This window comes from Nicotiana sylvestris, chromosome 11 (assembly GCF_000393655.2).
Source record: "Nicotiana sylvestris chromosome 11, ASM39365v2, whole genome shotgun sequence".
Classification (NCBI taxonomy): domain Eukaryota; kingdom Viridiplantae; phylum Streptophyta; class Magnoliopsida; order Solanales; family Solanaceae; genus Nicotiana; species Nicotiana sylvestris.
In genome coordinates, this window is record NC_091067.1 from 69,588,634 (window position 1) to 69,605,740 (window position 17,107).

The window sequence follows — 17,107 nt, forward strand, 5'->3', positions numbered from 1 at the left end:
ATCTCAACTCGTACAGTCACAGGGTGGCGAATTTGCATGGATTATAGGAAATTAAATGCAGCCACTCGAAAGGACCATTTCCCCTTACCCTTCATTGACCAGATATTGGACAGTTAGCTAGGCAATCCCATTTTTGTTTCTTGGACGGATACTCGAGGTAAATAGATCTCAATAACCCCAGAAGATAGAGAGAAAACGTCCTTCACATATCTATATGTCATTGTTGCCATTCGGAGGATGCCCTTTGGACTTTGCAGTGCACCAGCCACATTCTAGTGGTGTATGCTAGCCATCTTCACCGACATGGTCGAAGACATTATAGAGGTGTTTATGGATGATTTCTCCGTGGTAGGGGATTCGTTCGAAGATTATCTTCACAATCTTAAGAGAGTGCTCAAACGATGTGTGGAGACAAATTTGGTGCTGAACTGGGAGAAGTGCCATTTTATGGTGCAAGAAGGCATAGTGTTGGAGCATAGAGTGTCCAAAAAGGGGATTGAAGTAGATAATGCAAAAGTTGACGTGATTGAGAAGCTCCCAACACCCACTTTAGTGAAAGCAGTGAGATGTTTCCTTGGGTACGTCAGATTCTACAGGCGGTGATTTTTCAAAAATTGCTAACCCCTTATGTAAGCTGCTTGAAAAAGACCAGCACTTTTTGTTTTCTGATGATTGCAGGTTAGCATTTGAGGAGCTGAAGAAATGATTGGTGACCGCACCCTTCATTTTTGCGCCCAGTTGGGAGCAACCATTCGAGTTGATGTGTGACGCCAGTGATTACACTATAGAAGCAGTTTTGGGGCAGTGCAAGGAGAAAATTATGCACCCAATTTACTATGAAAGCAAGACGCTTAGTGGTGCACAACTGAACTGCACGGTCACGGAAAAGGAAATGCTCGTTGTAGTGTTTGCCTTCGACAAATTTAGGTCATACTTGATTGGTTCGAAAGTTATTATTTATATTGGCCATGCATCCATTAGGTATTTGATAACAAAGAAGGACTCCAAGCCCCACTTGATTCGATGGGTTCTATTGCTACAAGAATTTGACCTGCAAATTCGTGACTGAAAGGGGACAGACAACCAAGTAGCAGATCACCTCTTGAGGTTGGAAGGGGCAGAAAAGAGAACGGAGGTTGAAGATATCCTTGAGATATTCCCTGATGAGCAATTACTTGCTGTGACAATGGAGGAGGCACCATGGTATGTTGATATTGCTAATTACTTAGCATGTAGTATTGTACCTCATGATCTCTCCTCAATTTAAAAGAAATTTGTTTTTCATGATTGTTGGGCGTATTATTGGGATGAACCTATATTGTTCAAAATATGTGCTGATAACATGATCCAGTGGGGTATTCCCGAGCAAGATCAACCCTCTATTTTGCAAGCTTGCCATGCTTCGCCATATGGTGGACACTTTGGAGGAGTTCGGATAGCAGCAAAGGTGCTGGAATCAAGCCTGTATTGGCCTACATTGTTCAAGGATGCCCATTTTTGGGTCAAAAGCTGTGATGAATGTCAAAGGACGGGCAACATATCCCGTCGTCATGAGATGCCAATGACCATAATCCAAAAGGTGGAAGTGTTTGACATGTGGGGGATCGACCTCATGGGGCCTTTCGTCAGCTCATACAGTGACAAGTATATACTGGTTGCTGTTGACTAAGTCTCCAAGTGGGTTGAAGCAGTTTCTCTCCCAACTAATGATGCAAAACGGGTGATCAGCTTCCTAAGGAAAAACATCTTCACACGTTTTGGTACCCCCGAGCCATAATCACTGATGGTGGCTCTCATTTTTGCAATAGAGCGTTTGCACGCCTGTTGGAGAAGTATGGAGTTCTCCACAAGGTAGCCTTACCATACCACCCACAAACAAGCGGGCAGGTGGAAGTGTCCAATAGAGAAATCAAAAGTGTCCTCTGAAAAATAGTGAATGCAACAAGAATTGATTGGGCGAGGAAGTTGGATGATGCATTGTGGACATATCACACAGCCTTCAAAACTCCAATTGGTATGTCGCCATACAAGTTGGTATTTGGAAAGGCATGCCACCTTCCGGTTGATCTCGAACACAAAGCACTGTGGGCATTGCATCAGCTGAACTTAAATATGGAGACAACGGGAACCAATAGAGTTAATGGGTTGCATGAGCTTGAGGAATTCCAGTTCCAGGCATTCGAGAGTGCTAGACTATATAAAGAAAGGATGAAACTGATGCATGACAAGCACATCTTGAATCAGAACTTTGAACCTGGAGAATTAGTGTTTCTATACAACTTAAGATTGAGGTTGTTCCCGGGTAAGTTGAAGTCCCGATGGTTATGACCGTTTAGAGTGGTGCAAATGTTCTCAAGTGGAGCTGTGGAGATCGAATCTGAAGATAGGACGAGCAAATTTATAGTGAATGGGAAGAGGTTGAAACATTACCTCGGAATGACTGAAGAAAAAGAGGACAGTGTGGTGTTAACATTAGAGGAGCCCCAATACCCAAATGAGGAGTGATGATATGAGCCTGTATCATGCTGCGACGTTAAATCAGGCACTGTGTGGGAGGCAACCCATGTTTTCTTTTGTTTCTTTTATTTTGTTTGATGTTGTACCAGATGTGTAGGAAACTAACACTCTTATAAAAAAATATTCTTTTTTTAAGCCCGTGACTGCGACCGAGGTCAATGACGAGCATTCTGTTTTGGTTTGCTCTGTCCACCGCGGTCGTGGTGCGACCGCGGTGAATGGAAAACATTCTGTTTTGCCCCCTCTCCTTCACCGTGGCTGCGGTGGGACCGCGGCACGACCGCGGTAAAACACGACATTCTATCGCCCAGGTAAGTTGTACTTAAATTTTTTTTTCTTTTTCTCTTATACCCCCCCCCCCCAATAAAATTAAAAAAAAACTACCCGCCCCCTCTCCTCTTCCCCCACTTTCCCCACTCTTCTCGTACTTCTCAAGCCCTAACCCACGCCCATTTTCTTCTTCTTCTTCTTCACCTTTCTCACAAACCCACTTCTCTCCCACACACAAACTTCCAACTCTTTCTTCCCCAACTTCCATTACTCTCAACTTCTACTAGAACCAGGTATGTCATGCTTTCCATCTCTCTTATTGTACTTTTCTATTTTGCAATTTTAATGCTTGAATTGTTGTAGTATCTACAGTTAAATTTTGGGTTTTCTTTTCTTCTTTTTAGTGGGTAATGTGTAAAATGTTGTAGAGAAGGGAATGGTATTGTTGTGTGAAGTTAATTGTGGTGGGGTGGAGTTATGAAGTGATAATGGTTGATTTGGGGGGATAGTTTATGTTTCCATGGGATAGGTGTGTTAAATTATAGTCCATGCTCACAAGGTACTTGTGATATTGACCCAATGGAGCTGTTATGGCTAATGTGACCATGGTGGTTGTGAAGTCTGAGTAACCACCCACGGTTCATATGCCTCAAACCCTCACTAATAGTAGCCTCTATTTCGTTAGGTACAATGCATCAGTCAAGGAAATGACATGCCACAACTTCCTCCGCTAGTGGACCAGGAGGTTCATCCAAAGCTCGAGCTCAGACTAGTGTGGACCAGTTTGACCGCACTCGGTTTGTTTCCAAAGCAGCTCATGATAGGTTTAATATAAAGGCATCCAAGAAGCTGTTACTGGAAGTACACATTGATAGGCAGGCCTTGCAAATTGAATGCCCAAGTACCTTTGAAGAATTGAGGAGGCGTCAGCTGGACATCTTCTTTAATGAATCGGAAGAGGGCAATGTACTGATGGTAAGGGAGTTTTATGCGAATTACCTGGAGCATGTTGATAGGGTTGTCATGGTTAGAAATACCTGGGTGGATGCGTCTCTTGAGGCCATCCGCCGAGTGTACAGGTTGCCGGTATTCACCAGAGAGGCGGATTATTACCTTGCTTATCATCGTCCAACTATCTGGTAGGCACCAATTCTTGAAACAATCTGTGTGGCTGGCCGGGATCCAATATGGATAAAGCAGAGAATTACGCTGAACTCCCAATCTCTCACTTGGGAAGCTAAGTGTTGGCTAACAATCATCACAGCCGTTTGCTGCCATCCAGCAACACTATAGATGTTAATGGGCCAAGAGTAGCGACGATTAATTGTTTTATGACCCACCACGATTTTGATGTGGCCTGGCTCATTCAGGATGAAATGTTCATTCGCTCTCCGGAAATACTCAAAGTGTTTTACTTCCCTTCCCTGGTCACCAAGTTGTGTCGTGCTTCACGAGTTCCTGAAAATCCCATAGTAGATGGGAAGTTGCCATTAAAAGCCCCATTCAGGGCTAGCAAAATCACAGTTAGGAAAGAACAGGTTGTGGTGGTTGATGATGATGATGATGCCGATGATGATGATGAGGGAACTATGCATGATGCTACCCCACTAGAGCAGCGTGCTGATGAGGCAGGCCCATCACAGGCTCGCCGGAGTACCCCCATGACAGTCCTGGAGCAGGAGATGGCTGGCCTATGCGCTTCGATCACTGACCTAAGTGCTAGAGTTGACAATTTGGCTACTCAAAATGCTAGGTCAGAGAAAAAAGGTCATGGGCTGGCTCCGGGCGCTAGGACGAACGTGTCACCTTGATCTTGGAACCATCACTGATTAGGACTGAGCACCAGGGAAGTCCTCTTACCTTACTCTGCTTTAAATTCTTTGACATGGGGACATGCCAAATCTTTAAGTGTGGGGTGGGGGATGGTTATTGTTGTGCAATTGTATAAATTTGTTTGGTGTTGTTGTTGTTTGGTGTTTTTGGTTGATGTTAATTAACTTCGACTGGGCCCGAAGATGGACACCTCTCGACGGGTCTCTTGAGGAACTTAAGTCGAACAAAAAAAAAATTTCGTTTGTTAGGTAGTGTATCAACTCCCCCTTGGTTTTTCTTTAAACCACGGTTCTTTTCCAAGGGTTTCCATTTGAACCAGTGTAGTTAGTTTTTTTATTCTTTTTTTAGTGTAGGAATTTTTTGGTGAAGAATAGAAATAGGATCTCCTAACTCCATGATACCTTGAATAGAGATTGCTTTAGTGTGACACTTAGGCTCATTAGTTGACTCTAGCAATAAAGCCTTAAATTGTGTGTTCTTGAGTTGGCTTAAGCATCTTGAGTAGAGTGTCTGATGATCCTAACTGAATTGAGTCATGTGCTATGTGCGAGTGAGGCTTTGTGTATTCTATGCTAACACTCAACGCCTAGAACTTGCCATGTGTGTGTACGAAGCGAAATGGTTGTCTTAATTGGTCTGGAAAGTGATATAGGTGTTTCCTTGTTGAACTTATCTATATATGTTTTCACCCACCTGATTGTGTGTATCTTAGTTAACCCCTTTGAGCCTGTAATCCTGTTTCTTTGGTAACCACATTACAAGTCTTACCCAAGTTGTAATTTGTCTATCTTTTTGAACCCTATCACCTCTTAGAAGCACTTGAATTGTAATGAATATGGAAAAATTAAAGTGTGGGGTGGTCGGTTGGGCTTTTGAGTGGAGCTAATAAAATAAGAAGAAAGGTGCACTGCATTTAAAAAAAAAAGAATAAGAGTCACTTGAATTGAAAAAAATATATTTTTTTCCTTGCTAAGTGGTGACTCTTGATGTAAATGTGCTTAAGGAAGTAGGGGGTGCAACTCAATAATGTAAAGGTGGAATGAAGGTTTGACAAAGGTATGGGCTTAAAAGTGAAAAATGTATTGAAGTGCTTAGGGAGGTGGAGTCACTATACCCATATGTATCCTACCTCCAGTAGCCAACATTACAACCAAATAAAGTCCTACTTGATTCTAGACCAACTAGGCTCGATTAGTCGAGTATTATACTATGGGCAAGCCTATGGCGCGTTGTTTGTGGCATAAGAATTTATTTCTGAGGGTGAGTGAAATCTTACGTATTTGAATTCCTTAAGTGTGTGAATTATATATAACATGACACAAGTCTCTTTTGTGGTGAGTAGGCACATGATTCATGAAGGAAATGTAAGTCTAGACCTCTGACTGAGAGTATGAAAACCGGTTAGGGACATTACGTGGCTAGAGAGAGAGAGTCCACTTTTGAGGTTAAGAGGTTATACTAAGGTAGTCTACCTATGTGAATTATTCTTGGTATAAGGAGTAGGGAAGTGACCCAGTGATGATTATGCCTATAGAGTGTGGTTTTGTTGCTAAAGGACTAGCAACGGTTTAAGTGTGGGGTGTTGATAGTAGCCTATATTATACGATGTATATGTTATTTATGCTCTAAGTTAACCATACTTTATTGATGTTTTAAGTGCTAAATGATAACAAAATGCTCTAATTAAGGTTTTTATGCTTTGTAGGAACTACTCTGAATTAGGAGCAGGATATAGAGTGTTTTGGGATTAATTATGTAGATACAAGGCCAACCGAGAAGAGCCCGGATGAAAACGAGCAAGAAAAGGCGAAGAAAAACTGGGCAACAGCCCACCGTGATCGCGATGGGACTGCGGCTGGAACGCGGTGAGAGAAGGCGGAAAACAGAATGGTTGGGATTGACCGCGGTCGTGCCGCAGCCACGGTCGATCTGGAGGAAGTCAAGAAGTTTTAGGGCCAAAGTGTAAATCGTGTGAAACATATCCTAACCCTATATTAACTCAACAAACTCGCCCAAGTGAAAGTTAAGCTTGTTTTTAGACTGAATTGGAGGCAAGAACAGGTGTGAGAAGATCAAGACACCATTAGAGTTTTCATTCTTCTTCTTGTTATCATTATTTTGTAAATTATGAATGATTTTATGGTTTATTCTTGTTTTGCTATGAGTAGCTAACCATTTAATCTAGGTTTGATGGAACCAATTGTTAGATGAAGTTTTGACTCAATTTTGTTACAATCAAGCCGAGTTTATTATATGATTGTTCAACTATGTTTTGTATGGTGATTAATTGAATGAGTCCTTGATTAATCGTGTCTAATTGCCTTGTGTTGCTTGAGAAAGAATACTAGGTTAGATTGATGTTGAACAACACCACTTTTGGGTAATTGAAGAGATTCATTACTTGAACTTAAAAGTGGGATTAGAGATAACGAAACTTGGTGGGATAATTCAGAGTTGCATAAATTATCAGCTAGAGTAGTTCGAGAGAATGCTCTAGTAAATTATCGTAGTTGATCGAGAGATAAGTGCGGTAACCCATAGCTCATAATCCTCATAGAGTATTACGGCGAGATTATAGCAAAAGAGTTAATAAGTAAACTAGCAATTGGGGAAATCAATACCCTAGATCTTTTTACCATTGAATTATCTTTGATTTAGAATATTGTTAGTTTTAATATTATTTTACCTTAGTTAAATAAAATCCAATATTTGTTTACAAAAATCTTGCATGCGAAAATTGTTTAAGCTTGTAATAGCATCACTAAGAATTGTAGTAAATAGGTAAGTTCCCTGAGGATTCGACTCCGGACCCTAAAATCGAATTATATTTATAACGATCGCTTTATCTTTTATAAGGCATAGTTGGACGTGATTACTTATTGTATGTCAAATGCAAGAACTTGTACAAGATCGAAATAGTCATAAATTGAAAGAAACTTGAAAAAAAAATATTGAAAGAAACGGCCACACAGTCAAGCCTTCGAGCTCTTTTGGGGGCAACTGGAAGTGTTAGAAGACATAAATCCAAAGCTTCACGCACATGACGTCAGCACATTATAATACTTCTCCGTTTCAATTTAGATAAATTACTTTGATTTGACGCGGGGAGTTTAACAAAAAGACTTAAGATTTTTGAAATTTGTGGTATGAATAAAAGTTTTATGGGATCATGATATTTGTGTAGTTACAAAAGTTTCTGATTAAGGGTAAAATTACTAAATTAAAAGTTTAAAGTTAAATTATTTCAAAATTTAAAAATATGTTTTGTAAGAAAATAAAAAGGAAATTAACAGGTGTGCCCACAATCCCAAAGTCCCAACCAAACATCATAGGAACTATTCAATAAGCCACAGAATAATCCTCGGCGTCTCCTCCGATCCGGTAATACGCCAAGTTGCTAGGATTTTCCAGTTTTCCTTTTTCACCCTCTTCTAAATAAGTAAATCCTCAATCTCCGCATTTCCAATTCTCTGGTACATTTCTTTCTCTATTGTAACAACACTCTTCTCGGCTCGAATTACCTATTATGATTTATTCTTCTTTAGAAATATATGTGTATTTATATTAGGTTTGCAGATGGCTGTGGTGTTGGAGGCGAAGGATGCAGGAGAATGGACTTACAGAGGAGAAGGGGCTGTCAACCTGGTTCTTGCTTATAATGGAACCCGTTCTGATTTTGTATGTCTCAATTTCTTCTTTTCTTTCTGTTCACTGTGTAGGAACTTTTTTTTGCAGAAAAAAGGTGATGCTTTTTTGGCAGTATATTTGTTAAAAAGAAAAGATTTTACGATAGATTAATATTGATTCCATGCTTCTTCTTCTTCTTCTTCTTTTTTTTTTTTTTTCAAATAGTAGTTATTTAGGAAGATCCACCATGATATTCTTTGCTTTTCACTTAACCATTTTATGGTAATAGTTGGCACTTTTGCATGAATGAGTTCAATAAGTTCATGTATTTTACCCCCTCATCAGAAAACAACTGCAATAACTACTATGCTCTCACTTCAAGTTAATTGGGATTGGCTGTATGAATAATCATTATTCAATTTACTTTGTTTGGACCTGTTTCACCTTACTCAAGATATGTACTCTTAACTCATCATTCCGTTTTCAGTGTAGTCACAAAGGTAGTTCAAAAATTGCTTTAGTTCACAAGTTCAAAAATTTTGAATTCCCTTATTAAAATTCTTGGCTCCGCCACTGCCCTCTACCCCACAAATATTACTATTGGTTGAAGAAGTGATTCTTGTGCAAATAAACTAGGGAAAAGTAACTGGGTCTCCTTTCTTGCTTAGCAAATGGTTTGATAATGCTTGTTGATATTCTTGAAAAAAGGGAGATTTTTCTTTGATCCAGGAATGGTTTACTTTTTTTGCACTGAAGAATTGTACCAAATATAAAATGTAAAACTGATTAGTGGAAGTGTTCTGGAGTATCATTTTTTGTTAAGTCTGAAAAGGGTTTGATTTCTTAAGTGCATTTCCTATTCCTTTTTTTTAGGTTGGAAAAGTATTGCGGATACAGAAGGTACCAAGGAATGGGTCTGAAAATGGGAATGGTTATTTAGGTCTAACCAATCAGGAATGCATCTTGTGGAAAGAAGTTAATGAGATTGTATCAGCTCCTACAAGGGAAATAGCTCAGCACTATTTTGTGCAGCATGTGATGTGCCCGCTTTTGGGTCCTGGACACGTTGATGCAGGGGTGTGTTATGCTGCTAGATTCTTGTCATTTCGTATCTGATCTGGTTTTCTGTATATCATCTTTTCTTATATATGAATAGAAGAAAAAATTACTTTTTCCCTTTTCCAGATACTTCTTTTCTGCAGTTAATAATAAGGCATTCGGCACCTTTTCAATGAGTTTTTGATCCTTTAAGATGCTAGAGCATCTATCTATGCAGTTGCTCTTTTGTATGTGCATTCTTTATTTATTGTTTGGATTGAATAAATTTAGACCTTCAAATTATGATGATCTATGAGTTTGAAGATTAAGTTTTGCAAGGTTGTAAATTTGTTTTCCTTTTCTAGCTGATTTGATATATTCAGTTGCCTATATAGGAGCATGGTTAAATATCTACATCTTGTTTCTTCCCTTTTGTTTGACAGATTAGCATTCAGGTGACCCAAGAATTTCTGGAAACCGTTGAAAGCAATGTCCTCTCACAGCGTCCTGCTTGGCGTGTTGATGCTGCAAAGGTCAATCCCCTATGTGATTCTGTTATGCTCATGTCCGATCATTCAATGTTCCCTCTCGGTAATAATTTTCAAATCCTCTTTATCCCTTGATTCATCACTAAAATGTTAACATGCACATGTTTCATACCTGTAGTAAAGAACTGAACATTATATTACAGAAAGCTGTTAGCATAGACCTATCAAATAAAAAGAGAACAATAGTAATTGGCCTCCCATTTAGTAGACCAATAAAACATAAAACTCAGTACATACCTCTGTTTTCTGAGGTCATAATCCTTCCTATATTACTTTCAATTGTTTGAGTGCAAAAATGGTTTTAATTTTTGTGTCCTGATTTTGTAAATACTTTGTGGTTAAATCAATTTCATGCTACTACTAACAAAATAACTGCAATTTCTGTTTGTTTCTTGAAAGAGAACAACAAAAATTTGCAGTGGCCAGCTAGCTTTATTATCGTCTACATGCTAACTAAGCAGGCTTAGATATGGACATTTATTGTAGTTACATTGACTTCTTATGGTACTCACATTCTCCTGCTGTCAGGTATGTGTAAAGAGGCATGCAGCATTTCTGTAGAAATTAAGGTACTTGTTTCCTAAAAGCTTTAGTTAGTCTTCCTCTTTATGCTGCGTTTTCTTCTTCTTCTTTTAAAAAGAAACTGTTTTCTATACATTTCCATAGTATGTTTTTCTCACGGCTATCTCCATTTTCTTTTTGTTGAAGCCAGCCTAAGTGTGGATTCCTTCCACACTCAGAATTTATCACAGAAGATAATGCTGTTAAAAAGAGTGTAACTCGTTTTCAAATGCATCAGGCTCTAAAATTGAACCAAGGAAAGGTAATAATTGTTCCATCTGCAATTTATTCTTGAGATAAAGCTGTCTCTGGTGGATTTCTTAATTCCATTCCATCTCATTGTACTGGCAGAATTTTTAAAACTTTTTGTGGGTCACTTTTATACTATATTCACTTTCCACTTACATTAACACTCATTTCTGTTTCTTTTTGGTACTTGCCCTATATCAGATATCAGAGGTTAGTGCATATGATCCTCTGGATTTATTCTCTGGATCCAGAGACAGAGTACGCAAGGCAATAAACAACCTTTTTAAGACCCCACAGAATAATTTTCGGGTTTTCCTGGATGGTTCTCTCATAATTGGGGGTTTGGGTGGTGGTGCAGACACTACCAGTTGTGAAGTTGGTAAAGCATTTGAAAATTCGCTCAAGCATGTAATTCAGGCAGAAGAGGGCATGCGGACACAATATTTTCTAGAGCTCATCTCCAAGACTGTCTGTAGTTCAGAGTTGCTAAATCGGCTTCTTGAAGTCCAGAAGCTAGACACAACTGACATTGAAGGTGCAATTCACGCATATTATAATGTTATTTCTCAGCCTTGCATGGTCTGTGGACAATTAGATAAAGATCAATCATCAAAGAGATATAACTCTCTGCATTCAATGTCGATGGAGGAAAGCTTGAAGATTGTGAGGGATTACTTGATAGCTGCAACTGCAAAGGACCTTAGTATGATAATTAGTTTTAGACCTAGAGAAGCTGGTAATGTGGAAACCCCATATAGCATTGTCTCCTTAGAATCAACCAACCAAAGTTTTGACTACAAGGTATTACTCTTCCCTTCTTTTGCTTAGTCTCCTTTCGATCTAGAATAACATGTTATACCATGGAAAATGGATCTTCTTTCAACCTGCCTTGGGTTCTAGAGTAATATGGATAATTCATTCTTGAATTTATTTTATATGGTGATACTTCAGGTCTAATGTCAACTAAGTTGCTCTGATACGGCAATTTAGGTGCCGCACCTGTGTCGACACGACACTAGTGTGTAGGGGCGGATGCACGCTTACCGAAGCGGTGTCACGTGACACCGCTTTGTCGGAAAATTTTACTAAATAATATGTATTAATACTGTTCGGAAACGGATAAGTAGGAAAAAAGACAATTAATTGACATAAATTGTGTCTTGGTGTGTTGGTTGTGTGCTTTATTTTGCTCTAAGAGGTCAAAGGTTCAAACCTCAACTAGCACATTTTACTTTTGCAGATATTTGAGAGAGCCTTTGTGGTTAAAAATTGTGATGAAATAGAATTGAACTCATGACCTTTTCTAAAGTAAGACTCAACAAAACCAATAGACTAAGGCTATTTCTTGTCTAAAAGTATGATAATCAAAGTTATATTCCAGTTCTTCTTTAAATTTCGACACCGCTTACAAAAGTTTCTGCATACGCCCCTGCTAGTGTGGATGTGGGTATGGGATCTGAACTGGACCTGATCCAACGATTTTGGGTACTTTGACCACGACAGACGGAAAAATTCGAGACGAGAGCTAGGGTAAATTTGAAGAAAATAGTATACCTTGTCTAGGAAATCAATCCTTTGTTTATCTACGTCTTGAGAGAAATTCATACTTTACGAGCTATACGTAAGTATTCGACAAAAAATTCTCATAATTTAGAAATATTTTTATATTTTTATTTTTTTGAATTATTTTTAGTTGGATCTCCGTACCTGTGTTCGTACTAGGATCCGTATCCTCAAATCTTATAATTCACATCTCAAAGGATCCGACCTCTAGGTATGCACACGTGTCGGACATCCGCACCCGTGTCCGAGCAACTTAGAATGTCAATATAACTTGAAATATTTTTAATTGTAAAGTCGCATAATTTTGATTTACTCTAGTGCAACTTATTGTGTCGACTAAATAGCATTAAGTCATACCTAAGCCCTCTCTTCTAGAAAGAAAAAGTCATACCTAACCCCTTCATCTGTTTTTTATCATTCCTTTTTTCCGGAATGGAACCAACTTCTTCGTTTAGTAGTTTTGAATCCGTATCAAGATAGGCTTTATACCACGATAGTTTCCATTATTATAATGGTGTGGCATAACTACTGGTCTACATGTTAAATACTACTGCAATCCACTTAATTCTGAAATGCAGTTTCTCTAGAACCAAGATTGATGACAGTGTGGCATTAATACTGGTTACCATGTAAATGCTAATGCAATCCACTTAATTCTGAAAAACACAGATTCTCTAGTTCCAAGACTGGCTTCATAGGTTTTACCAGTATTAATGGATTCTTTTGGCTTGCAAATTGCTAGGCATCTTTCATTGACCTGGACTTGAAACCTTTGGAAAGGATTGAATACTACTACAAGTTAGACCAACAGATTGTCAGCTGCTATGTTCAGATGGTGAAGTCCAATCATCAGCTCGACCACACTGGAAGCACTGTCAGAGCTTGACAATGAGGACAGTTTCTGGTAATCAATTCGGAGACCTTTTTGAGCTTTCTCTTTGATAGATTCCTGATGAAGGATCTTATTCTTGCCTTCTTTTTTGGTGACTGAAGTTTCAGTGAAGAAGTAACAACGACACAACCCACCTTTGATGAGATATTTAATTGAACCTAATACTGTCTATCTTATAATGGATGATTCAATTGAAATAGAAGCATGCTAAATGTAGTTTTCGCTGGTCCAATTTTCACACCATCCAGCAGCTTAGGCAATGTATGTTGTGCATCTGATATGAAGAAGAGTCTTAATAAGTAATAGAACAAGGAAAAGACCAGCTTGAGCTTCCTCTCGTCAGCACTATCACCTACAAGTCTCTAAGGGGTCGTTTGGTAGGGTGCATAAGAATAATGCTGAATATGGTGTATTAGTAATGCTGGTATTAGTTATGCTTGCATTAGTTATGCTGGTATTAGTTGTGCTGAAATATTTCTTATCCATTGTTTGGTTTGATGTATTAAAGCATTGCACAATTTCTAAAAGAATTGTTTGTTTACAAAAATATCCTCAAAATCAGTCCATCACTCTAACTTTTTAAAAGAAACATATGTTGAGAAATGCTTTTATATGAAAAAGTTTTTAAAAAAATTATTTGTTTTGTCTACCTATATTGTAATATAGAACTAAATATTTATTTACAAAAAAAGAAATATGCTAAGTATTTATTTATTTACTAGAGATATAATTTTATTTCTCACTATTTGGATTATTTTTAAACTTGCATTAATATAATAACTAGCACATTTTAATCAAGCATAAATTTTGAAGGACAATTTTGTCTTTAACTAAGCTAATGCATGCATTAAAAACCATTGCATTGCTAATACCATGGTTTTCTATGCATTAGTTATGCATAAGATAATACCAAATAGAATGTATAGCTAATGCTTGCATAACTAATGCATAGGTTCAAAATATCTACCAAACAAGGTATTATTAATGCACAAAGCTTATGCATGCATTATTTTATCTAATGGATCCTACCAAACGACCCCTAAGTGTCACTCACTCTCCCTTCCACTAGTCTAATCTTGGTTGTAAATTGCTGTTGTTGTGCTGGGTTCTTCTGCAACCTTCGGCATCATTCAATGGTTACCAATCTGAATATTTTTTCTGATAGAACCTTGGGAAGAAACTCATGGTCTCCCCCTTTTACCTCTTCTTATTCGGAACAACGAATGAATTTCTTATTTATCCACTTAAATGAAATTAATCAGCTAATATAGACTCAGGTGCTATTTACTTAAGTTAAAACTCACGATGCAACACCAATTTCTATAATAGAGCTGAAAGGTACCCTAGTACTATTCATCAAAGGGGAAGCAGTTGTGAGTGCATGCGATTAACTGCATTTTGCCTGTGATTTTCTTAGAGTTATTACTTAAAAAACTATATGATTTAGTTTCTGCTTTTTACTGTGATTTGAATTCTTAATGAAAGTTGTAGCTATCTGTTTCACTCTGGAAGAAGAGGCCAGTTGAACCCAAGGAGAAAGAGACTTGTCAGGATTTCCCTCCCCCACAAGGATAGTGATATATCAACCACATAAGCACCTTCCCATCCCAAGACCACATGACCTATTTATTCGTACAGCTGGTTTCAGGATTAGTTTTGGTGCAAATCTTGAATTGGCACATTCTGCTGTTTGGTGAGCCAACAGGTGTAGGTTCTAGATTTGATACTACACCTCAGAAAAATGGATGATCTATTCTCTTTTTTTTTTCAAAACAATCATCTTGGAGATTACACTGTGTAATGCTTACTCTCAAACTCTTCGTTTACACAGTAATGATTGTTTTTTGTTTCTCTTTTTATCTTTGGATTCCTATCTAATGACCCCCAAAATAGAATCAACCTGAATTCGGGACTGCTATTTGAAATCTTAGCGAAACACTGGATTTCTTATCTCATGTCTGCTTTTCGTGAAAAAATACCAATTGAAGTGGAGGGTTTCTTCAAACATCAAGGGGCTGGGTCAACTATTCAATCAAGTGATCTATATTGAATATAACTCTATTTGTATCATTTCACCTTGGAGGTCAACCTTAGAGGTTGCTAAACATTGCATTGTGCAACGTCACAATGCCTTTTATATAGTGGATGCGGCGTGATTCCCCATATTTATGTTCATTCTAAGGTCCATCCTACTTTTGGTTGAACCTCATTGAAGGACGACATAGAACATGAAGAGAACTTTGCAGAATGAAACATATAAATATTTTACAGTTGCATTAGCTTTCTGCTCTTCATAAGAATAGTTTGACAGTTTTGAGAATGACTCATGGTACCTGAGGTGACTTGTAGTGTTTAATGGCATCATATTTCACCTTGCATTGTAATGTTCACGGCACATCTGTAGACTATTTTGGTCAATATCCTATCAAAATGTGATATAGTCATTATAAGTGATGGATATGCTGCTGTAGAAGAATTCCGTCATACATCCCAATTATGCTGTGGTTGAATGGGAATTGTCTAGTTCCAACTCTCAAATAAGTGTTTCGGTCTTTCGGTTTTCCTATTTGTAAATGGATTTTACCTGCAACACTAATAGTTTTAAAAACTTTTACATTGTCAATGTTTATTACGTAATAGGTTAGTTACTTTATTTTTCAGGTGACTAAATTAGATTTACTATAAACAGTTAACTGGTGCACAAAAGTTAAAACTCTATCGATTATTAGACGAACATATTGCTCTGACTAAACAAGGAGCTTGAACTTGTATTCTGAAGTGATTATCGCTGTTGCCTAACTGGGTATAATCAGTTGACTCAACTGTTCTTGCACTCTTTTCAGATAATAGAATGTTTTCAAATTGGAAAATAAAATTAACTACATGGGAGTCCACTGTTCAAAGGTTTAAGGAGAGTGTTGTTTGAATCAGCCTAGTAAATATTGCTGCTATCAATTTGTTGGAAAAGGTCAGCTAGTAAACATACTCCCGGTTCCATCTCTCTCTCTCTTACAGGAAACATTACCACTGACTTCAAAAATTGTCAGATTTGGATATAGTAGGTACTATTTTTGACCTTCTTATGTAAAGTATAAATTGAAGGTTTTGGTTTTATCTAAATTATACTTTCAAGCTATTAATGTGGAAATATGTCCTTTTAAACTTGTATTCGAAGTCTGATGAAGCTCAAATGTCTACCTTCTTTAGTTAACAGATACTACGTAAGTACATTACTTTTGAGCGGTAGTGAAAATTCAAAGATAAATCCTCACCATAGTATTCAGCATTGTACTGATATATAACAGTTTTTCAATAAGTCAGTGGAATGTGCTTGGTTGGTTTATGTCAAGTTTGTTTACCATGTGCAGTAAAGAAGTCTTTTTAATACAACTTTGCGCTGGAAACATTTAGTAGTAGCAAGTATTCTGTCCTTCCCCTTTGCATTGCTTGTGGCTTGTGGGTTGTGGCTGCGTTGAGTCCTTATTCGAGGCCACTTCAGGTGTAGGTGAATGATGGAGAAAAGAAAATTTTGAGGGAAAGAGGCGGTACCGTATAATAAATGTAAATGGGATGCAAGTTTCCTTGATTAGTCACATTATGTTGAGAATTTAAAAAAAAAAAAAATTGTTGATTGGAAGCATGCTGTAACTCTTCTTGATTCAAGTGTTATTTTCTGTACAAAGTGATAATAATATGATGAATTAAAACGAATATGCTAGCTTAATTGGAAAGCTTGAGAATAAGTGATTGATTGCACTTGGCCAGATATTGTATATGCAGTATGAGTAATTAGCAGGTTTACAAGCAAGCGAGTTAATGTATATTGGCATGCCATAACAAGAGTTATGAGGTATTTACTTGGTACAAAAACCTAGGCTTATCTTATAAAAAATATCCTGTTGTACTTGAAAGCTATTCTGATGCAGATTGGAACATTTTTACTTTGGGAGATTGTGCTATTTGTTGGAAATCAAAAGAAAATAATAATTGATAACTCTACCATGGAGGC

At 37.8% G+C, this 17,107-nt stretch overlaps 2 protein-coding genes across 8 annotated transcripts; both read left to right on the forward strand.

The window, feature by feature from the left end:
- The first annotated feature begins 760 nt into the window (after nucleotides 1-760).
- LOC138881138 (uncharacterized) lies at nucleotides 761-1,669 on the forward strand. Its single transcript, XM_070161341.1, has 3 exons — nucleotides 761-949; nucleotides 1,073-1,240; nucleotides 1,352-1,669. The coding sequence occupies exons 1-3, from the start codon at nucleotides 761-763 to the stop codon at nucleotides 1,667-1,669; spliced, it is 675 nt and encodes a 224-aa protein (XP_070017442.1).
- A 6,257-nt stretch (nucleotides 1,670-7,926) lies between these two features.
- Nucleotides 7,927-16,841, forward strand: LOC104239920 (inositol-pentakisphosphate 2-kinase-like). 7 transcript variants are annotated; one of them, XM_009794668.2, is made up of 9 exons: nucleotides 7,927-8,093; nucleotides 8,166-8,298; nucleotides 9,121-9,324; nucleotides 9,729-9,876; nucleotides 10,362-10,402; nucleotides 10,546-10,656; nucleotides 10,845-11,444; nucleotides 12,949-13,110; nucleotides 14,584-14,957. In XM_009794668.2, exons 2-8 carry the CDS (start codon nucleotides 8,197-8,199, stop codon nucleotides 13,090-13,092), a joined length of 1,350 nt encoding a protein of 449 aa, XP_009792970.1. In that variant the 5' UTR covers nucleotides 7,927-8,093; nucleotides 8,166-8,196; the 3' UTR covers nucleotides 13,093-13,110; nucleotides 14,584-14,957. The 7 variants fall into 7 exon arrangements, with proteins under 7 accessions (XP_009792970.1, XP_009792964.1, XP_009792967.1 ...); XM_009794662.2 differs by having other exon boundaries at nucleotides 8,189-8,298; XM_009794665.2 differs by having other exon boundaries at nucleotides 8,197-8,298.
- The last annotated feature ends 266 nt before the right edge of the window (nucleotides 16,842-17,107 follow it).

What these genes read in the sequence shown, in the direction of transcription:
- LOC138881138 (XM_070161341.1), top strand. Translation starts at nt 761, where the DNA reads ATGTGTGACGCCAGTGATTACACTATAGAAGCAGTTTTGGGGCAGTGC. An exon ending in CATACTTGATTGGTTCGAAA is followed by an intron (nt 950 to 1,072) that starts GTTATTATTTAT and finishes CGTGACTGAAAG; the next exon opens with GGGACAGACAACCAAGTAGC. An exon ending in ATTACTTAGCATGTAGTATT is followed by an intron (nt 1,241 to 1,351) that starts GTACCTCATGAT and finishes AACATGATCCAG; the next exon opens with TGGGGTATTCCCGAGCAAGA.
- LOC104239920 (XM_009794668.2), top strand. Translation starts at nt 8,197, where the DNA reads ATGGCTGTGGTGTTGGAGGCGAAGGATGCAGGAGAATGGACTTACAGA. An exon ending in TAAAATTGAACCAAGGAAAG is followed by an intron (nt 10,657 to 10,844) that starts GTAATAATTGTT and finishes GCCCTATATCAG; the next exon opens with ATATCAGAGGTTAGTGCATA. An exon ending in ACCAAAGTTTTGACTACAAG is followed by an intron (nt 11,445 to 12,948) that starts GTATTACTCTTC and finishes GCAAATTGCTAG; the next exon opens with GCATCTTTCATTGACCTGGA.